We start from the raw sequence: 26,965 nt of genomic DNA, 5'->3' as shown, positions 1-26,965 counted from the left end.
GGTCCTGATCGATAGTTTTCAAGTTTGCACAGGTTGGTTGGTTTGCACCTGATACGTTGCCTTATTTATAATCAGATTTATTGGTGCCTTATTATTGCTTATATAAATAATCTGCATGAAAACAGCATTTCCGATTCTATTGTTTTGATGCACTTGTTGCAAAATCTAAAATATATCATAGGATAACTTCTGGCAGAACACGTGGAGTAAGCCTAGTAGTACCTTTACCTCTTCCTGCTACTGGAAACCGGATTTTTCTTCTCGGTGATTCGTTTCCTGTGTTGGATATATTTTAACTTTGGGAAATGCTTGTTTTCGATCGCTCTGGCATTGAAGCTTCGGCACGCACACCTGGATGGCCGTCCGATTCTCCCAAACGACCGTTCGATTTGCTCCCGGCTGCCGCACAGACGCTCTCTTCTCCCTCGCCTGTGCCCGCGCGCGCCGCACCATCTCACAGGAGAAGAAGCGCCGCACCAACTCTCTAGAGAAGAAGCGCCGCCGCCGGAGGCCGCGCTGCCCACACACGCACCACGCCACGCGCCCATCCGTGCCTTCTCCAACTCCGGCGGCGCCTAGGGTTCTGGCGAGCTGCGCCGCCCCTTCTTCTCCAACTCCGGTGGGTATGGCTAGCAGGCGGTTTTAGGGGAGCTGGCGGCGGCAGCGGCGGCCGAGCCAAGTCAGGGCGGGGGCGCCATGGCCGGACTTCCGTGGAGCTCGCCGGAGTTTGCCATAGCCGCATGCGGGAGGGCGGGGGAGGGGGAGGGGAACAAGGCGGTCGCCGCGGGCACGCTAGGGCTTCGTCGGAGCTCCCCAGCCGAGGCCGCAGCTGCTGAGCTCGGGCGAAGCCCTAGCGTGCCACGGCTGTGGGAGGCGGGCCGCGCAGCGGTGGGAGGTGGGGGAGGCGGAGGCGTCGTCACCGAATCTGGAGTCAGAACCCTCACGCGGCCGGCGGCAGGGAAGGAGGCACTGGGGAGGGAGAAGAAGGTGGGGGGGGGGGGCGGCGGGGGGGGGGGGGGGGGAAAGAAGAAGAATAGGCGTGCGGGTGCAGCCGTGCGGGCGGTTCAGTCTCCGCGTGTGCACGCTTCGTTTAGTGAAGTCCTTTAACTTTATATGTTGGTGCTTTCTTCTAATTTGAATTACTCTATTCTAGTTATTCCCAGGACTGTTGTATTACTTTGGTTTATGTAAATAAATACTATCATGCGCCGGCGCAGACACCCTCCTCGCCACAGCCGATTTGGCGACATCTTATCTTCACACAAATCAACTTGTGACTATGAACTTTTATAACAAAATGAAACTTCAAGTAAAGCAAATTAAATAGTATTCACTAATGGGCTCTTACTTCACGAGAGCACCCTACCACTGTATTATTTGTTACGTATCTGTGTGTTGAAAATTTCAGTGTCTAAACGGTACGATTTCGAATGAAACTAGCTTGAACTACAAAGCTTCCGATGTCGTTAAGCACTGTAACTTTGATATAAGGCCGGTGTCCATCCAAGCTCGTTCTGAAAAAAAATCAAAAATTTGAATTAATCTAAGAATTCAAAATAACGAATACTTGGGACCCTGTCTAAACTATTTTGAATAAAAAGGTCATAAACTACAAAGCAACGTAGATCTCTTGAGTTGTACAACTTTGATGCATGTAAAATTCGTCTTCATCCAACTTCATTTGAACATATTATGATTATTTGTTTTGCATCTATTTTTGGAGACAGATCACATTACCAATCACCTCTAGAAATTTAATTTAGGTCCCGTTGTTTCATGCTCCATAAAATAGTCGGCAATTTGCAAAGCTGCTAGTTCAGGTCAGGCCACAGCGTCAGGTGAGTCGAGCTGCTAAGTGCTCCGCCATAGTCCGCCAGTGGCCGGCCCCGGCGTCCACCAGCCCAGCTCGCTGGCGCCACTCCGGTGCCGGCCTCCCGCCTCCTCCGCTACCGCCTAACCGTCTCCACTAACCTCCGCTCGCCATATATGGAGCCTGGTTCGCCCTCCCATCGCTCCAGGTCCGCCTCGCCGTCGCAGCTTCCGCCGCTCGCTGCTGCTGCACAGGAGGAGTTTGCCGTCCTCCTAATGCTTCTATTCCATATGATATATGAAAGCAAGAGTTGAGTTACAAAGCGGAACCAGAAAGCAAAGAAAACCAAATAATTAAATTACAACTGAGTCTCTATTTCATTGACTAATATGCAATAAAGTATTTGCTCTTTGGTCGATGGATAACCAAAGCGAATTCTTTCTGAAAGATCATCCTAGTACAATCCTCGGAAAACAGGTCGTCATTTCTGAACATCCAAATGCTCTCCAACCCATAAGCCGGGATTGACGCTGATATCTAAAGACGCACATGGGAAGATATCTTAAAAAGACTAATATTCTAGGATCATATAGTGTCTCATATCTGTTATGATATTTATCGAGGATGGAAGTAGTAGTTAGAATAAATTGTTCTCCGAGGATATCTAAAGACGCACATGGGAAGCTAACCAACTACATATATAAATTGTTCTTTATGTATCTAGTTCTAAAAAAGAAAAAACTGTTCTTTATGTACAGCGTACCTTATTGTTTTTTTTAAATATAATGTACAGCGTAACTTATTTCTCCTTGCAGGTCCCTATACAGGTCATCTACTATATGGACATCGATTTGCAGAGTAAGCTCGAGTTGGCAGGTGGCCCTTTCCATTTTTTTATTCACTTTTATTAATTAACTCATTTCCTTGAGTATGGTTTCTTGTAAATAAATAAATGTATATACACACTACCTGGGCAATCACGCGTTGCAGCAGCTGTATATTTTTGGAATACAATAGAGGAGTATAACAAGGAAGCAGTTAATCACGGGATTGAAGAAGCAGTAAACCCACCGGAGTACGTTGTCAAGGCCTCAAACTCTCAAGGAAGGAAGGAAGGAAGGAAAGCTGCTTCTCCTTTGTGGCTCGTGCAGCCTGTCTAGCTCACCTGCCCAGCTCTGCTTCCTCTGCTACACGCCTTCCTTCCTTCCTTCCTTCCTAGAGGCTACAGGCTACAGATCCATCGGAGTGATTCGTCTCCTTCCTCCTCACGCTCTCCCGGCCGCCCCTTTTCTCTTTTCCAACGCCGGCCGGCCGGCCAATTCCCATCCCATCGATCAATCATCTTGTTCTTGTCTTCTCTAACAAATAATCATCAATCCCACACGACAAACACATCCACCATACATCAATCATATCCGCAGAACTCACAACAAACGCATCCATCCACCAACGCCGGTCGGCCTGCCTGCCTGCCGGTGCCGCCGGCCCATCCATCCAACACCCATGAAGCGCGCGGGCGGCGGCGATGAGGAGGCCGTGCAGGTGCTGGTGGAGCGGCCGTCCTCCTTCTCCCACGACGACCACCAGCAGCAGCAGCAGGGCGCCTCCTCCTCCTTGCCTACCAGTAACACCAGCGCCGCCGCCGCCAGGCCCCCCGCGCACTACTACCGCCACCGCCACCAACAGCAGCAGGTGATCAGGGCGCGGCCCTACTACCGGCGCTGGTCGCCGTGGCTCGTCTCGGCCGCCACCGTGGCCTGCGTCGCCATCTTCCTCGTCACCATGTACGTCAACGACTGCCCCAGCCACAACTCCAACTGCCCCGCCGGGTTCCTCGGCCGCTTCGCCTTCCAGCCGCTCCGCGAGAACCCGCTCCTCGGTCCCTCCTCCGCCACGTACGTACAGTCCATCACCATTCCTTCCTTCTTTCCTTCCAATGGGGAAAAATGGTTGCTTTGCTTGCACCATTAATATTCACCTCTTCTAGAAATGTCAAAGATGACAACTTTACTCTACTACTACAATGCCGCCCCTGTAAACTAAAATATAGATGTATCTGTAAATTTAAAAAAATACTTTTCCTTGGTGCTGGCCGGCTGCAACTACCATGCCGCCCGCCCCTGTTAATTAATTTTCCAAAAGGAGTTTTGGCAACTGCAAACCATTTGATTTACTAGCAGAAGCATCAACCAGCAAATCCTACAGATTCATCGTGATGATATATACTTGTAGACTTGTAGTACAATGTACATGTTGAGTTGTGATCCAAATTCAGTTATGTACAAGATAAATGCTAACTTTTGACGAAGCGAAGTGAGGCTCGTCGCCAGGAGGCTTGGGCCGAAGCGAAGCGAAGCGAAAATCTCATCTCCCTCAGCATACTTGATGCCGAGGGGTATAAACACTCCGGTTCAGGTGGAGTGTGTAAGGTATCAAAAGGCTCTCTCATTCATATGATAGGTGATATGAATTCTGCAAAGTTATATGTTCTTAGAGGAAGTATTTTACATGGTTCCGCCACTGCTGCTACTGTTTCTAATAATGAACCACTAATCTCTAGCATATGCGTCTTGAGCATATGAGTGAACTTGGTATGGCAGAATTGATCAAGAGAGACCTACTGGATGGCTGCATTGTGGGTAAGATGAAGTTCTGTGAGCACTGTGTTTTTGGTAAGCACAAGAGGGTAAAATTCAATGCATCTATTCATACCACCAAAGATACACTTGATTATATACATGCTGATTTGTGGGGGCCGTCTCGTAAGCCCTCTTATGGTGGTGCTCGCTACATGCTTACCATTATTGATGATTACTTTAGAAAAGTGTGGCCTTACTTTCTAAAAAATAAAGATGATACTTTTGTTGCTTTTAAAGAGTGGAAAGTTATGATAGAAAGGCAAACTGAAAAGAAGGTAAAATTGCTTCGTACTGACAATGGCGGTGAATTCTGTTCGGATGCTTTTAATGATTACTACAGGGAAGAAGGCATTGTCAGGCACTACACCATCCCTTATACTCTTCAGCAAAATGGTGTGGCTGAGCGCATGAATCGAACCATCATCTCGAGGGCTCGTTGCATGCTGTTTAATGCTCGTATGAACAGGCGTTTTTTGGCTGAGGCTGCTAACACCGCCTATTACTTGATCAACCGGTCACCTTCTATCCTACTTAATAAGAAAACTCCCATTGAGGCTAACTTCTGACGGACCGAAGCGAAGCGGAGTCTGAAGCTAGCCCATCATATTTCCCTACTGCACCCAGGGATGCCGGGGGGGGGGGGGGGGGCTCCGCCCCCCACGGTACGGATCATCGCCTATTAGGGTTTTCCATCTCTATATATACTTCTTGTAAGCCGTCGTCTTGGGATAAGAAAAGTTGTAAATCCCCGACGTTTGTAACCTTACCTGATATAGTGAAGATTTGCTGGCTGGTGCCCGTGGTTTTTCCCTTCTTCCTTGGAAGGGTTTTCCACGTTAAAAATCTCGTGTCCCCTGTGTTTGATCTGCTGTTCTTCGTCGTTTATATTGCCTATCGTTTCTAACCGTACATGTACGTATGGGCCCACACCCAAGAAGCACTCAGCAGAGTTAGTTCAGTCTGTCAAATTGCATTGCATGCCCCTGTTCGGTTGTGTTGTGTGCAAAGCCTTCCTTACTGAGTTGGTCATTTGACTTTGGGCCACGGTGATGTCCTCCTCTCAAACTGACAGACAGTTACTGATGAAGCATAAGACATTGCGCAAAGCAAGCAATGCAATTGCTCTGGCTGGCTTGATTTGTCAACCAACCCAAAATGTGAAATGTATGGCGTGTCTAGCTCCCTCTCTCTCTGACCACAAAATCTTTGGAGTCGGTATCAGTTCAATTGTCTAACTAATTACTACTACAGTTTAGTCTTTGATTGACAACGTGCTCATGGGCTGCCTGATTTGGTCCATTCTACGCACCCTGCCACTCCCTCCCTCGTGCCATGCGGCTGGGAGTTGGTGAACGCTACCTAACTGCAGGAGGATTCAAATGTGCCTGTCCATTTTTCTATTCTATGTACGCGTGCTGATATCTTTGTTAGACTTCTTTGAACTTAGATTATACTAGACATATTGCAAAGTCAAAGAAGAGTAGGTGGATGATGACATATGGCATTTCTCATCTCACTTCTCCAAATAAAAATTACAGTTTCACTTTCACTTCATCCCCCTTTTTTCTTGGAAAAAATATTTCATTGCTTGTGTTATACCACCTGTATGTTGAGGTACAGTACTCACCAGAGGCTAAACTGAAAACAGTGTGTGTGTCTATATATATATATATATATATATATATATATATATATATATATATATATATATATATATATATATATATATATATATATATATCCCTATATAGGGAGAGGCTATTCAGTAGCCGGCTACAAAATAAGTTATTCTGTAGCCACCTCCATTTACTATAATTTTATATACTAATTTACCATAATATAAATACATATTTACGATAGTTGGGTTACTATAACACATGGGGATATTTACCATAACGTTATATTAAACCACTTAGTAATGAGTTACTATAATCTCGTAAAATAACATAGTAATTATCGTAACTCAAAGTGGCTACAGAATAAGTTATTCTGTAGCCAGCTACAGGATAGTAGTTCTATATATATATATATATATATATATATATATATATATATATATATATATATATAGGGAGAGGCTATTCAGTAGCCAGCTATAAAATAAGTTATTTTGTAGCCACCTCCATTTACTATAATTTTATATACTAATTTACTATAATGTCAATACATATTTACGATAGTTGAGTTACTATAACACATGGGGATATTTACCATAACGTTATATTAAACCACTTAGTAAGGAGTTACTATAATTTCGTAAATTAACATAGTAATTATCATAACTCAAAGTGGCTACAGAATAAGTTATTCTGTAGCCAGCTACAGGATAGTAGTTCTATATATATATATATATATATATATATATATATATATATATATATATATATATATATATATATATATATATATATATATATATATAAAATCTCAATCTCAATGCCAGGTTAGTGAAGATGGGGGCTCTCGACGTGCCTAAGGTCGTCCATGGCCGCCAAGGATGGCGTCTGATCACCTGCATGTGGCTCCACGCCGGAGTTGTTCATCTGCTCATCAACATGCTCTGCCTCGTCATCATCGGCATACGCCTCGAGCAAGAATTCGGGTTTGGTAAGTGATCACACCATACATACTGTCTTTGGATTAATTACTCCATTCTTCATCCCAGCTTTGCTGAAACTAATTAACACATCAGATGCGTGCCATTCAGTCACACTTGGAACTCCCTTATCCATCGTCCATCCATGATGCTGATAAATTGATAACTTTTAGAAGAAAATCAGGAAGAGTTTCGTGTCTGTTCTGCAAAGGAGAAAAAAAAAGTAAACAGATTTTCATTTCGTCCGAGTACTTACGCCTATGATGCAAATGCAATGTGCAGTGAGGATCGGTCTGGTCTACCTCATCTCTGGATTCGGCGGGAGCCTGATGTCTGCTCCTTCATACAGTCCAATGTCTCCGTCGGCGCCTCGGGTGCTCTGTTCGGCCTCATTGGATCCATGCTCTCTGAACTCATAACAAACTGGTCACTCTACGCAAACAAGGTACACATGTACATGCATTATATTTCCCTGCTATCCTATCCTTCAACCTTCATCAGCAGATTAATCTTCGTCCTCTGTTCCAAAAGATTTGTGCAATTACATTCATAAATAAACAGTGCAGTCATTGTGCTACGATTCTTGGTTCAGGTGGCGGCGCTGCTAACGCTGCTGCTGGTGATCGTGGTGAACCTGGCGCTGGGGCTCCTCCCCCGGGTGGACAACTTCGCCCACATCGGCGGCCTCATCTCGGGCTTCCTCCTCGGCTTCGTCTTCTTCATCCGCCTGCAGTTCGCCTGGCTCACCGAGCAGGGACGGGTATCAGCAGTTGCCGCGCAGCCTGGCGGGCAACCAACGGCGGCTGCAGCTCCTCCGGTACCGGTTCCGGTGAAGCGCAAGCACAAGACGTACCAGTACGTTCTGTGACTGGCCGCCGCCGTGCTGCTCGTCGTCGGGTTCACGGTGGCCACCGTGCTGCTGTTCAGAGGGTACAATGCGAACGAGCACTGCCCGTGGTGCCACTACCTCAGCTGCGTGCCGACCAAGAGGTGGAGGTGCGACGCGTCGCCGACCACGTGCACGGGGACGCTGCAGGAGAACACGCTCACCGTCGTCTGCGCCGGCGGCAGGAACCAGACGTACATCGTCGCGTCGGCCGCGGACGCGTCGCAGGACAGGATCAACGACCTCTGCAACCAGCTCTGCACCTAGCTAGTCAACTGGATGCCTCTCGTTCCCTATTCTTTTGTACACAAAGGAAGGAATAGATAGATCATAGATGCTCCATTTTTACTCACTGTCAGAGTCAGAGTGAGATGATGAACAACGTACACTTCCAAAACAGATTGTTGAGATTATTTTATTGCCGTTGAGATTTTTTTTTTGTTAGAGCATCATCTATAGTCGCACGGAAGTAGATTAGCCACGTAATCCAACCAAAGGGATGGATCCGTTTATGGTACGTAAAAAGCAATGTGGGTCCCACATGAAAAATAAAAAAACCAGGTCACGCACTGAAGCTGCCGCGCATCCCCGGCCGAGTGGAGATTCCCCGCGCCGCCGCCTCCAACGGCGCCACCTCGGCCACAGAGCTCCGCGCCGCCCCAGCCCCGGCCACGCCCATGGGCCATGGCTGCCACCGCCACATCCACGGCCATCACCACCTCGGCCACCGAGCTCCATGGCACCGCCGGCAACTCCACGGCCTACTTCGTGGCCACCACACCAAGCCGGTGATCGGAGATCTGCCTCGTTGGGCCGCGCCCCGGAGGTCGGAGATCTGCCTCCGCCTTCGAAGAGCAGCAACCAGCAGGTGCAAATCCATTTTTTAATGCACCAGGAGTCGACTCCAAGTCTTGCATCGGTTCTTCCCTTTCTTTCCTCAATGCATCGCCTCCTGTCCTGCAGTGGTTGATTCGACTCATTCTTGTGATGCATCGGTTTCAATTCTCAACGGGAAGAGATAAAGGTTCTTTGAGTGGGCATGAAGGAAGGAACATTGCTTTTGCTTTTTGCTTTGTTTCTGTATGTACATAAGGGAAGCATACTGGAGCTTTTATTATTTATGCAGCACCACCGTTTCAGTCTTCACTCTTCAGGGGTGCCTTCCTTGTACAACTGATGTCGACCAAATCCCCAGCTGGTATACTTATTTGATTTCCATGAGACAGAAAGAGAGATAGAAAGACAAAGAATTTATTCGATTTTCGGCCTCAGCCTTCATGAGAGGGAAATATAAAGACATACTGAGACAGGGAAAGAATTCATTCGATTTCCAGCCGTAATGGTACCGTATTAGTTAGTGCTGACGGGCAAAGCTAGGAAGTCGATGCCCCAGTCCCACTCTGTTTCCCTCGAAAGCCACCATCACTCTGTTTTCCTCCAAAGCCACCATTCTCTTCTGTCTTCTCCACGCCGCCACGCCATTGTGTTCCCATCCCCTGCGCGCGCTCTCCTCTCCCTCTGAGCGCGCGTTCTCGATCCAGAGCTCTGCTGAGTGCTCCAATGGCTGAACTAGCGGCCAGCCTGGTGGTTGGGCCGCTGGTGTCCCTGCTGAAGGACAATGTGTCCAGCTCTCTCCTGGACCGGTACAACGTGATGGAGGGCATGGAGAAGCAGCGCAAGATCCTTGAGCGCAACCTGCCTGCCATCCTCGACGTCATTGCCAATGCCGAGAAGCAGGCGTCTCGCCGACGAGGAGTAAAGCCATGGCTTGAGGCGCTCAAGACGGTGGTGTACGAGGCGAACGACGTCCTTGATGAGTTCGAGTACGAGGCCCTCCGCCGTCGAGCCAAGAAGAATGGGCACATCACCAAGCTCGGCATGGCTGGAGTAAAACTCTTCCCTACTCACAACCGTGTCGCATTCTGTTGCAGGATGGGAAACAAGCTTAGCGGCATTGTTGAGGCCATCAAGGTCCTTGTGGAGGAAATGAAAGATTTTGGATTCGACAAGCTTCAGCCCGAGGCACCAGCATGGAAGGAGTGGCGTCAGACAGATTCCATTATCGCCGACCCTGAAAATATTGTTAGCAGATCTAGAGATAAGGAGAGGGAGAAAATTATTGAGGTATTGCTCAGCCATCAAGCTAGCAGTGGTGATCTCTTAGTTCTTCCCATCGTTGGAATGGGAGGATTGGGCAAGACCACCCTCGCTCAACTCATCTACAACGACCCTCAGGTCAAGGAGCATTTCCAGCTACTAAAGTGGGTGTGTGTCTCAGATGATTTCAATGTCTGTAATCTTGCCAACAAGATATGTAATGAGTCAGAGACAATCCTCGAGGAGGCACTCAACAAGCTTAAGGAACATCTTAGAGGAAAGAGGTATTCTTGCTAGAGCTTATTGCTAACTCAATTCTTTCGCTTTCTATCATGCTTTTATGTTTTATTTATTCTTGCTGAACACTCAGTACGTCATGTCATGTATTGTGTACCCCCATGTAATATTTAGATAACATAGTAAGTTTGTGCGTGGGTTGTAAATATTTACTACTGTGTTCTATAACTATGCAATCCCATAAAAGTACAGCATGGTTCCAAAATGGAAGCTTGAATTATTGACCAAGAACATTATATGGCCACCCCACCCCACGCACATCCAAACATGGCATTAGCTCTAACTAATTTTTTTCTAGAGGTCTGCAGTCTATATAACAACTTCCATTGCAACATAGGCTCTATGCTTGATCTAGAGCCATGCACAAAGAAAGGTACTAACAAAAAAAATGTTCCTAATAGGTATCTTCTTGTATTGGATGATGTATGGAATAAGGATGTTGACAAATGGGGAAAGTTGAACGCATGTCTTAATCAAGCGGTGTCGGTAGTGCCATACTGACGACGACTCGTGATAAAGAAATAGCTGAATTCATGGGTACAGTAGCTAAAAGCTCATCATGGAAAAATAAATACCATGATGTGGCAATTTTGGACAGAAAATTCATACATGAAATTATTGAAACAAGAGCTTTAGGTTTGCAGAAGACTAAGCCAGAGGAGCTAGTTAAGTTGGTTGGCCCGATTGCAGAGAGATGTGTTGGATCTCCATTGGCAGCCAAAGTATCGGGGTCTGTATTGTGTAACAAGACCACTAAGGAAGAATGGGAGGAAATATTACATCGAAGCAGGATATGCGATGATGAGACCGGGATTTTACCTATACTCAAGCTCAGCTATAATGACTTGCAAACTGACATGAAGCAATGCTTTGCCTTTTGTGCTATGTATCCAAAGGATTATCAAATTGATGTTGAAGAGCTTATCCAACTATGGATGGCCAATGGTTATATCTCAGATCAAAACAATGTACCTGCTAAAACCATGGGTAAACGGATTGTCAATGAGATGGTTTCAAGGTCATTCTTCCAGTATGAGGAGCAAAGAAGTATTGGGTATAGTTCTACAACTTTTGTGAAGATCCATGACCTCATGCATGATGTTGCACTATCTGCTTCAGAGAAGGAGTGTGTTTGTATAACTTCCTGGTGCTGCCCGCCATGTACTTTTTGAAACAAACCTGGACAAAAAGAGATTAAATTTTTTATTTGGTACTACGAAGGAGAAGTTTCCACCTATACAAACAACGATGTTTGATAGATCTGGTTATTACGATCAAGATGTGCCACATTCATCAAAATATAGTTCTGTCAGGGACATAATACCGGGGTACCCCAGAAGGTGGAACCAATAACCACCGAGCGTTAAAAACTTCTGGACGGATAAGGGCGCCATGACATCTCTTGCTCGAATGACAGGAATTTGGTTCTGCCTCGCCCGACGCCTTTGGGGCGAGCTCGGTCTCGCCCGAGGGCTGAGGGATAGACTCCGCCTCGCCCGACACCTTTGAGATAGCTCTGCCTCACCCGAGGGCTCAGGGCTAGTCTCCGTCTCGCCCGACGCCTTTGGGGCGGGCTCGGTTTCGCCCGAGGGCTGAGGGATAGACTCCGCCTCGCCCGACCCCGGAGGGGCGGGCTCGGTCTCGACCAAGAGATAAGGACTGGCCTCCGCTCCACCCGACAGCCAGGAACGAGCCTCGCCCTACTCGATATCTAAAGACTGATTTCATCTTACCTGACAACTTCTCCCCGTTCCCTCATGGTGATGGGTATAGGGCAAGACAAGACGTTCGGGTCAACCATGGCTCCAAGGACCATACCCTGCGCCCTGGCAGGAAAAGTACTGCCAGGGAATGACGGGACAGGTGCTTTAGACCCTTCCGGGCGCCGCAGAGCCCGAAAGGTATTTCAGGTGCGTGACCCTCGTCCTGTAGGGTTGTAGGCGCCGCCTTCAGCTCTGGGACACAAAACCCGACGAAGATATACGACAACCGCTACGCTCCAGAAAAGGATTTGCTATCTCCACGAACAACGGATATTCTGTCACCACGCTATGGACCCAAGGGAGCTGTGCCCGCTTCTCGACCCCTCAGGTCCACCAAGTCAAAAGACCTTGACCACGGCGCTCCGACGAAGTCTCATAGGAACCAGAAGGCGTGCGGAGCAAGGCTGAGGGAGACTCATAAGTCAAAACCACTGTATTGCAGCCCATACCTTGCGCAGGGCAGCATTCTGTAACCAACCTGACATTCTACAGAGGCATCGACAGTATTGTAGACGCTTATCTTCCTTCACACTCATCAGAATGAAGAACCAGGCCGGGTAGACGTGAGCCACAAGACTAGGTAGAATACGCATCCTAAAGCCCTCACCCTTGTAAAGCCAGCCCCTTCATCTATAAAAGGGGATGCGTTTCCTCCACCAAAGGGACCGATCTTCGACGACAGAGTACACAACACTCACACAGTCAAGCTGCGATCAAGCTCTTGGCCTCCTTTCAACCCTTCCATCAGAGACTTGGGACCAGTCCCTCTCTCGATTATTTGTACCCCCTACTACGAACCGTTCACGGTGCTAATAACACGAGCAGCAACAAACTGGATGTAGGGACATTCGGCCCGAACCAGTATAAATCTTGTGTCCTTTAGCGCACCATCCGAGCCTAACGCGCATTACTATAAATTTACTTGCCGGTGCTTGTACGAAAAACCAACAGTTGGCACGCCAGGTAGGGGGCTTGTGCGTTCCAGATCAGGCTTCGGATGGCCACCCACGCAATCAGCTGGGCCCTGGGCGCACACGTGCGTTTCGGCGACCTAGATTTTATCGTCACACTAGAAGGAGAACTGGCGCTGACCCACATGGCCGCACAGTCTCTCCCTTCCATCAACCTCAGCCGTCTGAGGCTTGAGGGCCCACGGGGCGACTCCCTTGGACCCTAGTTATCCAGGGAGCCCTCGCGCAGCATCACCCTTTTTCCGAAAGGCCCCGTACGAAGCGCCCCGACAGCGTTTTCATTCGGTCTCCGCAACGTCGCGGCGACCGCTGGCCACCTTCTAGCTCTACGCATGGTTCAGCTGCCTACGGATAGCGAGTTCATGGGGGTAATCGAACACGATCCAGAGACACTCTATGGGCTCCTCGCAGAGGAACCAGAGTCGTCCTCCAGCTCTGACTCCAGCAAGGGGAGCCATCACCCTTCCCGGGAATGCTTCATGACGCAAACCCCCGAGGGGCACGTCCAAAGCGTCTCCGGAGAGGAGACAACCCCAACAGGCAACCTCGACGCTAGGATCGAGGTGGAGACGGTGGCTCCATCTCACGTAAGGATGGAGCAACTAAGAGCACGAAAGCTGGAGATCGATGACACCGGACAACAGCTTGTCCGGGAGTACCGAAACATCGAGGAGGAGATCAAGCGTCGCGGAGATGGTGGGCACGCATGCGCCTCAGCCCGTGATGTGCATCGGAGGATCCTCACTGATGATGGGACTCTCCCTCACTTCGCTCGGGCAAGCCAGAACATCACCGCCGCAATGGCCTTGCTTCACGGCCTCCCAAAGGCCGCGATGTCTGAGGATCGCCGGGCCCACAGGGAGATTCGCACGTTGCTTGAGCGTGCGGCGGCGCAGCAGGCGGAAAGTTTGTTGTCTCGACAACGCGAACCCGACACCAGCCGGTGCACGCCCTCAGTGCGTCCCACCAGGGACACGTCCGTTCACCAAACACCGCCAGGCGGCAGGCAGCCCTCCGTCGTCCCAGTGCATCAATGCCTCGGCCATGGCCACGACGTACGCAGCATCATCGATGCTCAAAAACGCGCCCACGGTGACGATGGAGAAGCAGCACGCTACGGCTACCATCCCCGGCGTGGCGGACGCTACGACAGCAATGAGGACCGAAGCCCGAGCCCTAGCCTGCCAGGTCCTCAGGCCTTCGGTCGACACATCCTCAACGCTGCGTTCCCCCTAAGGTATTGACCGCCTACCAACATCCCTAAATATTCTAGCGAAACAAATCCCAGGCTTTGGCTCGAAGACTATCGGCTTGCATGTCAGGCCGGTGGAGCGAGTGATGATGATTTCATTATTCGCAATCTCCCGCTGTTCTTGGCCGATTCGGCGCGAGCATGGCTGGAGCACTTACCGTCCAACGCCATTCAAAGTTGGGCGGATCTGACGGAGATCTTCGTGGGCAACTTCCAGGGCATGTACAAACGCCCTGGAAACCCATGGGACCTCAAGAACTGCCGCCAGAAGGCCGATGAAACCCTCCGCGGGTACATCCGGCGCTTCTCTTGGTAGTGCAACGAGCTCCCTAATGTCGCCGACACCGACATGATAGGAGCCTTCCTATCCGGGACAACCTACGAATCCCTGGTCCACAAGCTAGGACGCAGGGGCCCACGGACTACCAAGGAACTCCTGGACATCGCCACCAGTCATGCCTCTGGAGAGGAGGCGGTCGGAGCCATCTTCGATCGCTCCGACGGAAAGACGAGGCGGGACGAGGACGCCAGCGAAGGCGCCTCCAATCGTCCCGCCAAAAGGAAAAGTAAGAAGCAACGGCGCGACAACTCGCTCGTGGTCGCCGCCGACCGCAAAGGTGGCCGGAAGCCCATGGAGGGCACTCTGAACCACTTCGAGAAAATGCTCGAGGGGCCATGCCCAAACCACGCCTTCCCGGCCAAGCATCTATACAAGGATTGCGGCCTCATGCGCAAATACTTGTCCGGGGGCCTTAACAAAGGGGAGCAGGGGAAGGAACATGTTCCCGCCATAGACGACGCAGAGGAGAAGGACGACGCCTTCCCAACGCCGACCAGCACCCTCATGATCTTCGGAGGATCAACGGCCTACGACTCCAAGGTCACGCGCCGCGAGGTCTATACAGCCGGACCGACCACGCCTACCTTCCTCTGGTGGTTGGAATCCACCATAACCTTCGACCGGACCGACCATCCGGATGTCGTCCCACACCCAGGAAGGTACCCACTTGTCGTCGATCCGATCGTCGGCCCAAAGCGGCTCACGAAAGTACTGATGGATGGAGGCAGCGGCCTCAACATCATGTACGCCAAGACGCTCGATGAGATGGGCATCGACCGAACAAACCTCCGTCCCATCCGAGCACCTTTCCATGGCGTCGTGCCTGGTAGGCAAGCCGTGCCACTGGGGCAGATCGATCTGCCCGTCACTTTCGGGGATCGGTCCAATTACCGGACTGAGACCCTCACCTTCGACGTAGTGGGGTTCCCGGGGACTTTCCACGCCATCCTGGGACGACCATGCTACGCAAAGTTCATGGCCGTCCCCAATTATACATACCTTAAGCTGAAGATGCTGGGCCCCGCGGGGTCATCACCATCGGCACCTCCTTCCAGCGCGCTTACGAGTGCGAAGTCGAATGCTGCGGACATGCATCCACAGTCATCGCCTCCAAAGAGCTCGCCACCCTTAGGGAGGAGGTCGTTGAAGGGGCAACTGATGCGAAGAGGTCGTCCGGGTCGTTCGAATCGGTGGAAGGACCCAAGGAGGTCCTCTTGGACCCCAGCAACTCCGAGGGCAAAAAAGTCCGTATCGGGACCGCGCTCTCCTCCGAATAGGAAAGCGCGCTCGTCGACTTCCTCCGCATAACAAAGACATCTTTGCATGGAAACCCTTGGATATGCCAGGCATCCCAAGGGAGGTCACCGAGCATACCTTAAAAATTCACCCGGGCTCCAAGCTGGTGAAGCAACGCCTGCGCCGCTTCAACGAGGAGAAACGCAGGGCCATCGGCGAGGAGATAGCCAAACTGCTGGCCGCAGGATTCATTAAGGAAGTATACCACCTAGAGTGGTTAGCAAATCCCATTCTTGTGCGAAAAAAGAGCGAGAAATGGAGAATGTGTGTCGATTACACCGGCCTCAACAAAGCGTGTCCAAAGGATCCGTTTCCTTTGCCACGAATAGACCAAATAGTCGATTCCACCTCAGGGTGTGAAACCCTCTGCTTCCTTGACGCATACTCCGGCTACCACCAAATCGTGATGAAAGAGTCCGACCAGCTCGCGACATCTTTTATCACCCCCTTCGGATCATTTTGCTACATTTCAATGCCGTTTGGTCTGAAGAATGTTGGGGCAACTTACCAGCGATGTATGTTCAATTGTTTCGGAGACCTCATCAGGCGAACCGTTGAGGCCTATGTCGATGACATCGTAGTCAAGTCCAAACGAGCTGACCACCTTGTCGCCGACCTTGAACAAACCTTTGCGAAACTCTGGGCAAACGGCATCAAACTCAATCCCGAAAAATGCGTTTTTGGGGTCCCGAGGGGCATGCTGCTCGGCTTCATCGTCTCCGAGCATGGCATCGAAGCCAACCCAGAGAAGATATCAGCCATCACAAGGATGGGCCTGATCCAAAGCATAAAGGGGGTTCAGCGGATCACAGGGTGCCTGGCCGCCCTCAGCCGATTCATTTCGCACCTCGGTGAATGAGGACTCCCCCTTTATTGACTCCTAAAGAAATCTGACTGCTTCGAGTGGACATTCGAGGCTCAGGAGGTGCTTGACATGGTTAAGTGATTTTTAACTAAACCTCCGGTCCTAGTTCCTCCATGCAACGGAGAATCCCTCCTACTGTATATATCGGCCACCACCCAAGTGGTCAGCTCCGCCTTAGTGGTAGAGCGAGAGGAAGAGGGGCACGCCTTCAAGGTGCAGTGCCCTGTATATTTCATTAGCGAGGTATTATCTGACTCCAAAGCCCGCTACTCCCAAATCCAAAAACTCCTCTACACCATCCTCATCACCAAGAGGAAGCTACGCCACTACTTCGAATCACACCCTGTAACAATAGTGACATCGTTCCCCCTCGATGAGGTCATCCATAGCCATGACGCTACGAGAAGAACCGCAAAGTGGGTGCTCGAGCTGATGGATCAGGGCATTTCTTATGCCTCCCGAACAGCGATCAAATCTCAGGTACTGGCTGACTTCATCGCGGAGTGGACCGAGGTCTAGATGCCACCAGCAGTCGTCGATCAAGAGTACTGGACAATGTACTTCGATGGATCGCTAATGAAGAAGGGCGCCGGCGCAGGACTAGTTTTTGTATCCCCCCTCGAGGTCCACATGAGGTACATGGTTCAGCTCCATTTCCCCTCATCAAACAATACTGCAGAATACGAAGCACTCATCAACGGCCTACGAATTGCCATTGAGCTGGGCATTTGATGCCTCGATGTTAGGGGCGACTCTCAGCTGGTCGTCAACTAGGTCATGAAGGAGTCATGCTGCCATGACGCCAAGATGGAGGCATACTATCAAGAAGTCCGACGGCTGGAGGACAGATTCGACGGCCTCAAACTCAATCACATCCCAAGGCGCCTCAACGAAGCAGCCGACACGCTCGTGAAAGCAGCGTCCGACCGAGAGCCAGTCCCGACAGGCGTCTTTGCCAGCGATCAACACAAACCCTCGGTATGCTACACAGGGTCAGAACAAGCCGACGATGGCCCATCTAGTCTGACCCCAGGGGCCGATCCGCCAACTGCTCCACCCGACCCTGAGCTTATGGAGCTTGAAGAGGACCCAGCAGTGGAGTTTGACCCTCCCGATGACTGGAGAACGCTTTACCTCTACTACCTCCTCCATGACATACTACCAGCAGACAAGATGGAAGCCTGACGGCTCACGCGACACGCCAAGTCCTTCGTTCTTGTAGAGGGCGAACTCTACAAACGGAGTCACATCGGTATTCTACAACTCTGTATCCCTGGCGAACAGGGGAAGCTCCTGCTGGGCGACATCCATGGTGGAATCTACGGTCATCATGCCGCACCAAGAACCTTGGTTGGAAATGCATTCCGACAAGGCTTTTACTGGCCCACCGCAGTAGCCGATGCTGAGCAAATTGTACGCACCTACGAAGGGTGTCAGTACTATGCTCGGCAAACACACCTCCCGGCCCAGGCACTCCAGATGATCCCCATCATGTGGACCTTCGTGGTCTGGGGGCTCGACCTGGTTGGGCCACTCAAAAAGGCACCCGGGGGCTTCACCCACCTGCTTGTCACCATAGACAAGTTTACAAAATGGATTGAAGCTCGACCAATATCCACGATCAAATCCGAGCAAGCTGTGCTATTCTTCCTCGACATCATCCATTGCTTTGAAGTACCGAACTCCATCATCACAGACAATGGCACGTAGTTCACCGGTAGGAAATTCGTTCGATTCTGTGATGAACAACACATCCGGATCGATTAGGCAGCCGTCGCACACCCCCGGACGAACAGGCAGGTCGAGCACGCAAACGGCATGCTCCTTCAAGGCCTCAAACCTAGAATTTTCAACCGGTTGAACAAGTTCAGTGCGCGCTAGCTCGCTGAGCTCCTGGCCGTGCTCTGGAGCCTAAGGACAACTCCTAGCCGGACCACCGGCTACACACCTTTCTTCATGGTCTACGGTTCCAAGGCCGTTCTCCCAACGGACCTCGACTATGGAGCACCAAGAATCAGAGCATACGATGAACAGAGGGCCGAGGCATCTTACCAAGACACCATGGACCAGCTAGATGAAGCCTACGACATCGCCCTCCTCCGTTCAGCTAAGTACCAGTAGGCGTTGCGACGGTACCACAGCCGACGGGTACGGGGTCGATCCTTCAACGTCGGGGACCTCGTCCTCTGCCTTGTGCAGAGCAACAAGGATCGCCACAAACTCTCCCCGCCCTGGGAAGGGCCCTACGTTGTCGTGGAAGTACTTCACCCGGGCGCCTACAGGTTGAAAACCATCAACGGCGAGGTCCTCACCAACGCCTAGAACATTGAGTAGCTATGTCGTTTTTACCCTTAAAATAACCATATACTCTTCCTTATCAGTTTTTGTCATTACGAAACCTCGATCCTTAGTGACTTTCGACCCCTGCAAATCGCGAGGGGTCACACCTCACTCGGGGGCTGAAATGAGTAATACAAATATTACGCTTGCAAAAACCTCCTGTGTTATATATTTGCAAACATTCTCTAATTTTTCCATTCTTCTCATAAACAAGTCCTAAGGGCTAAGATTTTGGGAACAAATTCTGAATACAACTGGTAGGACTGCGGGAGACCCACGCCCTAGCGGCTGCAACCTCTTTGCTCACTAGCTCAATTAGAATTAGTTCGCCCACATTCCTAGTTTCTTACGACTTAGACCATGAGAAGGGCCGGAGGGCACTAAAACCGTTTCTACAAAAAAGGGAAAGATAAAAAGATTGCTTGCCATAAGCAAAAGATGAAAATTTGTTCATTTTTTGCACAAATTTGCCACTTACAAAGTGATTTCATTACAAAAAGGACTAATATACTTATAAATTTAGAGGACTGTTTACTCGGGGGCTTCCCCATAAACTTATTCAATTACAGTCTCTTCTTAGCTTTACTAAAGTACTGATGCGGTCGCAGCGCCACACTCTCCATCGGCGACGCCCAGGGCATGTACATGGGCCAGCTCGTCTACTGCGGCCGCCGCACCACGCTCTCCATCGGCGATGCCCGGGGCGTATACACGGGCCAGCTCGTCTACTGCGGCCACCGCGCCACACTCTCCATCGACAACATCCCGCCGCTTCATGGGATCCTCAAAGGCGCCGTCATCTGCAATGCCTCTGCTAGGGCGTCCACGGACTATGCCATCGTCGTCAGCCGCAACCCCAACAGCGACGCCTCCGCCAGGGCATCCGGGGACTATGCCATCGTCACCAGCCTCAACCCCAACAGTGATGCCACCGCCAGGGCATCCGGGGACTACGCCATCGTCGCCAGTCACAACCCTGACAACGGTGTCAGAGCAAGAAACGCCTCTCGCCAAGGGAGGAACACAGCAAACGACGGCAAAGTCGACAACGTACGGCGCCTGCCAGCGCTCCTTCTCCTTCGGCAGCAGCGACTCCTCAGCAAGGGCGTCATGCACAATCTCATCTACGTTGGATGACCTCCGGCTCGACATCACGCTCTAGATTCATGAGCGGATTTGTGAGTTTTCTATCTCTCTGGCATTACTCTTCCTCACTCAGGAACCGCCGCAACGCACGGACGCATTCGGCGGAAAGGGAGAAGGAGAGGTAGCGGCTCAGAGGCAGAAGAAGAGGTGGGAAAGGTGAAAGGTTGGACGAAAAACCCTCTCCCTTCCCCTCCTTAAATACGGAATCAATGCTGATAGACACCTGAGGGGACGCACCGGAACTGACGGGACGCGCCCCGGTCGACGAGGTGTCCCCCCTAGTCAAACTGGACACTGCCCAGGTAACCACTGACCCGCTCTGGATGCGGCAATTAAGGCGCCCACATGGGCAGACGACCCTTCGCCTCCCCATGCAGGACCACGCAACGATCCGACAACAGGACCTCTATAAAGGGGAGCCCAACGGCTCTCCTGGGTCGACCATGTGGCCTAGGAGAGATGACGAACGAACGTCCAAAGAAAAGCATCTCTGCCTTCTTACTTTACGCGTTAAAAATTTATTACCGAACTTCCGACCCTATCAAACGGCGGGGACACGAACATCACTCAGGGGCTACCGAGGATGTCTACCAGTCTAGACATCCTCTTCACCCGACCCCTCCGTACGCTTGAAACCAGGGGCACGGAATATGGGCATAGAACTTTGAGTAAAACTGGACGAACTAGTAGACCCTACGCCCCGACAGCTACGGTGTTTCTGTTCACTAGAATAATCATACTGAACGCCCCCCGCGTCTCCAGCTTCGACATCTGCCTTCTCAAGAAGGGTTCGGAGGGGTCTGCCAATAGAATCTCCCCCAAAGGAGAAGTTGTCAGGTTGCCCAAGTCAATCGAACGGCTCGGACCGCCACCGAGATACAAAAAACAAAGAATAGCGATTCTTATGCAGGTTACTCCAACCTCATCGCAAACATCAGGGCCCGAACCCCGCACGAACACATTTGGTAGGAACTTTTCCGTCACTCATGCCACCAAGGTAACGTTACTGACCCCGCCTTTATTTTGATTAAATTATACATTCAAGCATTACATATGCAAAACATTACATCCCAACGCTTCGTGTCGCAAAACGGCCGTCGCCTCATTCGATATAGGTGGCAACAGGCCGAGGTTCGAAGGCCGGCCCGCGAAGGGCTCGAGGCCGCCTCATGCCGAACAGAGCTAGGGAGAAATAACTAAGACGAGCCCCAGCGGCCCTGCCCAACCTCGCTCAGAAGCGGACAGGGACGTCTCAACCTTTTCTCGTTCGATTCTAACCCCAAGCCAAACCCACAGAATCTCCATCGAGGAGAGGCCATCGGGCCGCCTGAGCCTATCGAACGGCTCGGGCATCTACCGGGAGGTGGGTTAAGAAGTTGTGGAGTGCCACCAGAGGGCTCTGCCGACCCCATTAGCAAATGATGGACCTGGATTCCACACGAACGTACCCATTAGCGAGCTCGTTGAGCGCGATACTCGAGCCGTTGAGGCAAGTGTCATTTACTCAGCCCCTCCGATTGCAAAAATCGAGGACGGGGTAACACACAAATTACGGCTGACCCCTATCAGACCCTGACAAGGCCCGGGGGCTCGAGCCAATCAATACAGGGACACAGGTTTGAAGGCCCTACCTTGCTGAGCCCATAGAGTCCCCAGTTAGGGATTTCTATTGGAAGATAGGGCAGGGAATATTGCAATGCCATCCAAGGACTTCGCCGACCCTATCACCAAAACCATGGAATGGGATTCCATCTGAACGTTCCGGTCTCCAGTAACCCCCGACCCCAGCAAATGCAGGGGGTCGAACCTTACTTGGGGGCTGGTTAAGGTACGGCTACCTCCCTTCCTTCTTTCGAAACAATCTCCTCGCATCAAGACCAGCGGCAAGTTTCGGGGTTACAGATTGGTAAGATCGCAAAAAATCAAACAAAACAAAATTACGAAGCAAAATCACGAAACTGCGTCCAGACTCGAAAATACCGACACTTGTTCACATATTACATATAAGTTGTTCTCAAAATTATTCGACTAACTACTTCCGCGAAGGGAGAACCATTTCTTTCAGATTATCCGCCAGTTTTTTCGCAAGGGGAGCAACCATCTTCTCAATTGCCTCCAGCTCCTCATCCTCATAGGTAGACGGGAAACCTTCGCTCATCACCTTCTGATTGATCTCCTTCTCATAATGAGCATGGGCGATGGTGAAGGCCTGGGTGATCCTGGCATGAAAAGCACTCTCCTCAAGCTGGCCCACCCGAGCTGTGATACCTGCGGCACGAGCCGCGAGCGGGCTGGTCTCCACCGGCTCCACCACCTTCAGGGCATCAAGGACTGTTGATGCAAAAGTGGATCTGCAAACACAAAGGGCTAATACCCGAATCGATATCCTAGGCGTGCCAGTCGATTTGACCTGTTAATCGACAAGGATGAAGATACGAGCACTTTGGTCCTAACAACAGCGATACGCCCGGAAGTCACGGCCAAGAGGTACTCACGCGGAACTCGAGAATCGCCGAAGGTCGCACTAAAGCGATGCAGCTCGCCGAATCAATGAGAACTCGTAAAGAGAAAATAATGCAAATTGACGAAGTCGCCGAAAAGTAAATAGATGTAAATAAGAGTAAAAATTGGTTTTGATATTGATTGATATATCTTTACATTGCCCTTCACTCCATATTTATACCCTGATCTAAAGAGATACAACCAAACACGACTAGGACACCAAGCCTATATCTAAGGAAACACGTGACTCTTACATGAATCATACCCTAACAAATATAAAAAAGGAAATCAACTCCTATCTATTTCCCTGTCCGCCTCAATTACGATGGAAATCTCACCGTCCTTCTTCCCATCGGCATACCCCCTGTTTCATCGGCAATAGTCTTCAAGTCTTCCCTCATCAACATACTCCTTATTTTGATCGGCAGTAGCCCTCAAGTCTTCCCTCATCGGCATTGACAATGACACCTTCAACCTCATCGGCAACGCCCGAGTCTAAATCAACATCTCCATCGACCACCACCATCTATCGGCAACCATCTTTACAAGCTGGCTTTCATCAGCTATCAAAGTATACAGTAATTTTCCTCTTGCCGATTAGTCCACTCCAATCATTTTGACACGTGCAAAAAACGGTGTCAACACATGCCCCCCAATTTCGGAGTATAAAACCATTAATGCTCCGAAATTTACTCCAGATTACTGTAACTCATTCTCCAAGCCAAAACCTGATCTGTTATCAAATCCAATCTAATCCTGATTCACGCACTTCAGTAAATATCGCACAATCGCCAACCACTCTTGCCTTGATTATGGTTAAGATACCGAAACAATAACCCATCGGCAAGATCTTAACATAATAATGCTGTCATTTTCAGAATTAAAATATCCTGTACCGATATTTCTTCCAAATCATGATTACTTACCATCAACCCATCTGTACAATCCCCTGATTATTGTGCGAACAGTTACCATATCCATCTGAACCACTTCGACCTACATGCGCACGGCATAGAGATAAGTCCAAAATACCCCTACTCCAAGCGGCTTATAAATAGACTCCTCCAGAACACTCGTCTTCTACCCTCAGACTCCAATTGTTGACATTTTCTCTTTCCGGCGGCGACTCCGATGAACCACTGCACGACCTCAACCAACAAGAACCCTTCTCCAGCGGTACCTCAAGTCTCCGGCTCGTGCCCTCATCTTCCTCAAGATAATGGCAATTAACTTCGACGTCCCCGCGGTTCGCTTCACTTCCACTACCTTTTACTTTGATTCCCCTAGTTTTTGCAAGTCTATACAGTTGGTGATTTTTCCTTTCTTTTGCTCTCCGGATCCTTTAAACTTTAGGAACTGCGCAACAAACTAATTATTCCAACCGATCAGCCGCATGTCCAATGCCTGGGACCAATGGGCAACCCAGATCCAACCGATCTGATTAATGCAGAAGTTAATAGAATCCCCTTTAGAGCCCAAAATTTCTCTCTGAATTTATGGAAAGACACATTCCGATCTTGGCCCAAAACCACCAAAGGGTGGAAAGATTGGTACTTGAGGGTTAATAGATCGATGCAAGTATACTGGGCAGAACGGAAATTAGACCAATGCATTAGGTTATCTATTGCCGATATGCAGAAAAATGAATCGATGATGATTGCAGCTGCTTACTTCTGGTCAGACACAACAAACACTTTTATGTTTGGACATGGCCCAGCTACTCCTACACTTGCCGATGTCCACATGCTTACTGGCTTGGATATCTCAACCGCCGATGAAGGCTCCATTTATGGTAGAAAATCTGAATATAGGGTGAATACCCGCAACATCGGCGGTTGGACGGGATACATTCAAGAATACCAGAAGACTGGGACACCTAACCAGAGGGAACATGCCACATTCTTGAATATGTGGTTAGAAAAATTTATCTTTTGTGGTCGATCAGTAGGGCCAACCAACGCCTTCCTCCCCGCAGCTGAACTTTTGGCTAATGGTGTAAGGTTTCCTCTTGGCCGATACCTTCTGAGCTCCACTTATCATCTTCTTCATCAAGTGTCTCAGAAACTTCTGCTTGGCGAACCCATCGGCAACCTAGAAGGCCCGTGGTGGTTTATCAACATGTGGCTGAATGCCCATATGCACAAACGTTTGCAATGGGACTTTTTTGCCCAACAATTCCCACGAGAAATTGCTGAAGACCATGTGCTTGGGGATGATGAATCGGCAACACGCTCACCCCACAACTTTGGTGAAGCCATAATTGTCCTTCCTAGAACAGAGGCCAATGAAGACCAGATCGGCAGATTCTTCCAAAACTTCTACAATGGTCTTTCTCGTGATCATAGGGCCTGGGTACCTTATATTGACGAGGAAAACAGATTTCCCCTACTTTTCAACTTTGCTGATGACACCCTGAATCAAGATAAGGAACTCATGATGGCCATCATTACTCCCAGGGCAATTCCAGTAAATACATTTGGTAGCGGGAAAAACACCAACATTTCGTATGAATTTTACAACCCATCGGCAGTATCCCGTCAATTGGCTTTTGGGCAACTGCCAATCAAACTTTGCTTTGCCGATGTGATCAAACCCAGGGAAACAATCACCTGTGGAACAGATTGGAACAAGGTAGTACAACTCTCCCCCGATGCCGATACCACAGATGTCGATATATCCACCTGGACGCCAATATCCTTCATCACCGAGTCATACAAGCAATGGTGGCGAGAGTGGAAGGAACAACTGTTTGCAACTTTTGCTCACACATATCGGCACATGATCGACCCTGAATATGCCATCCCTGACAACGCAGTAAGTTTCTTTTAACTCCTTTTGGCTTTTTCCCTACATATGTCAGTAACTGACTTTCTTATGACAGGTTAACAACCCAGCACCATCGGTGAGCAAAAGTGGGAAACCCTTCAATCTTCAGCCTGTTTCCCCGATATCACCGATCGGCTACAACGCCCCCACCTTAACTGCTTTGACCCACCAGAAGATCCGCACCAAGACCATCACCTCTAAATCCAAATTGGCTACAGCTAGGGCCACTCCATCGGCTGCTGCTACAACCTTGGTCAAGGCATTCAAGGTAACAATCCTTGTTTATTTCTACTTATACCGATTACAAACTATATTAACATTAATCATCAGGGGGTAAGAGCTGCTACTGGATCGTCATCGGCAATTCCTCCGATATCAAGCACCACTTCTTTTGACAAACCTTCAGAGGTATTCTCTTGACTTCTCATTTTATCAGTTAAGTATCATACCTTACACTTGTTTTGCAGCAACAATTGGGTACATCGGCAAGCGTACCAGACGTCCAAGCTTCACAACCAACAAGTGCCGATGCCCCCCAGCCAATTGTTGCCGATGCTCAAGCAAAGCGCAAAGCTTTAACAGATGCCGAGGCACAGCCAAAACGCCAAAGGTCCACGCCAATCCCTACATCTGCCCCAATGCCATCGGTCAGCATGCCTCAAGAGCCAACCACTGATGAAGTCATAGAGGACATCCCATTGGTAAGCTCAGCCGACCCCTCACACGGCACACTCCAGGTTGTTTCTTCCAGTCAAACACAGGAAATTGCCTTGAAACAGGTAAACCGATGAACCTAGCTGATTTACAATACTCATACTTATCCTTAACTGACCTCCTTTCCTTTTTCTCAGGAACAAGACTCCCCAAACAGCCTATTCTCCTTTGCTATTGACATCTCTGACGATGAGGGAGAGGAAACAAGTTCTTCCCTTGCATTGGGAACAATATCGACAGAAACTAAGTCCAGGTTGGAAGCTCTCCTGAACCTACTACAGTAGGATACCGCCCAACTGGTAGATGACTCGGACCCCGCAAAGGCAATTTTCAAAACAATCCGTGGCCAGGTCCCTGCCGATGTTGAAGAAGTACTCTTCCCAGCAACCCATTTAGAAAGTCGCCAACTACAATATCAACGGGCTGCTGAACGTATTGCCGATAGAGCAGCTCAGGCTCAACTCAAAGAAGAGATGCTACAACTGAAACACGTTGCCGATGAAAAGCACAAGGGCATCGGCAATTTGCAGACTTCGGGTGCTGAACTTAAGCAGAAAATCTTGGATTTATCAGCAAGGAAGACGGCTCTATTGGCTGAATTGAAGGAAATCGATGCAGCCTTAAC

General features: G+C 49.7%; 2 protein-coding genes and 1 pseudogene across 3 annotated transcripts; all 3 read left to right on the top strand.

Annotated features, from left to right (window-relative positions):
* Positions 1–2,767: 2,767 nt before the first annotated feature.
* On the top strand, positions 2,768–8,198 carry LOC136482818 (RHOMBOID-like protein 2; annotated as a pseudogene).
* A 302-nt stretch (positions 8,199–8,500) lies between these two features.
* Positions 8,501–11,117, top strand: LOC136482816 (putative disease resistance protein RGA3). 2 transcript variants are annotated; one of them, XM_066480009.1, is made up of 3 exons: positions 8,501–8,799; positions 8,895–10,312; positions 10,727–11,117. In XM_066480009.1, exons 2-3 carry the CDS (start codon positions 9,492–9,494, stop codon positions 10,824–10,826), a joined length of 921 nt encoding a protein of 306 aa, XP_066336106.1. In that variant the 5' UTR covers positions 8,501–8,799; positions 8,895–9,491; the 3' UTR covers positions 10,827–11,117. The 2 variants fall into 2 exon arrangements, with proteins under 2 accessions (XP_066336106.1, XP_066336107.1); XM_066480010.1 differs by having other exon boundaries at positions 8,501–10,312.
* Positions 11,118–24,543: 13,426 nt separating this feature from the next.
* Positions 24,544–25,891, top strand: LOC136482815 (uncharacterized; the record flags this gene model as incomplete). The annotated part of the gene is made up of 2 exons (XM_066480008.1): positions 24,544–25,614; positions 25,682–25,891. Coding segments are annotated over exons 1-2 (1,281 nt in total), but the record flags the coding sequence as incomplete, so codon positions are not given.
* Between the last annotated feature and the right edge of the window lie 1,074 nt (positions 25,892–26,965).

This window comes from Miscanthus floridulus, chromosome 9 (assembly GCF_019320115.1).
Source record: "Miscanthus floridulus cultivar M001 chromosome 9, ASM1932011v1, whole genome shotgun sequence".
NCBI lineage: Eukaryota > Viridiplantae > Streptophyta > Magnoliopsida > Poales > Poaceae > Miscanthus > Miscanthus floridulus.
The sequence above is the reverse complement of the archived record's forward strand: the minus strand, read 5'-3'. Positions and strand labels throughout refer to the sequence as shown.

What these genes read in the sequence shown, in the direction of transcription:
- LOC136482816 (XM_066480009.1), top strand. Translation starts at nt 9,492, where the DNA reads ATGGCTGAACTAGCGGCCAGCCTGGTGGTTGGGCCGCTGGTGTCCCTG. An exon ending in GAACATCTTAGAGGAAAGAG is followed by an intron (nt 10,313 to 10,726) that starts GTATTCTTGCTA and finishes TGTTCCTAATAG; the next exon opens with GTATCTTCTTGTATTGGATG.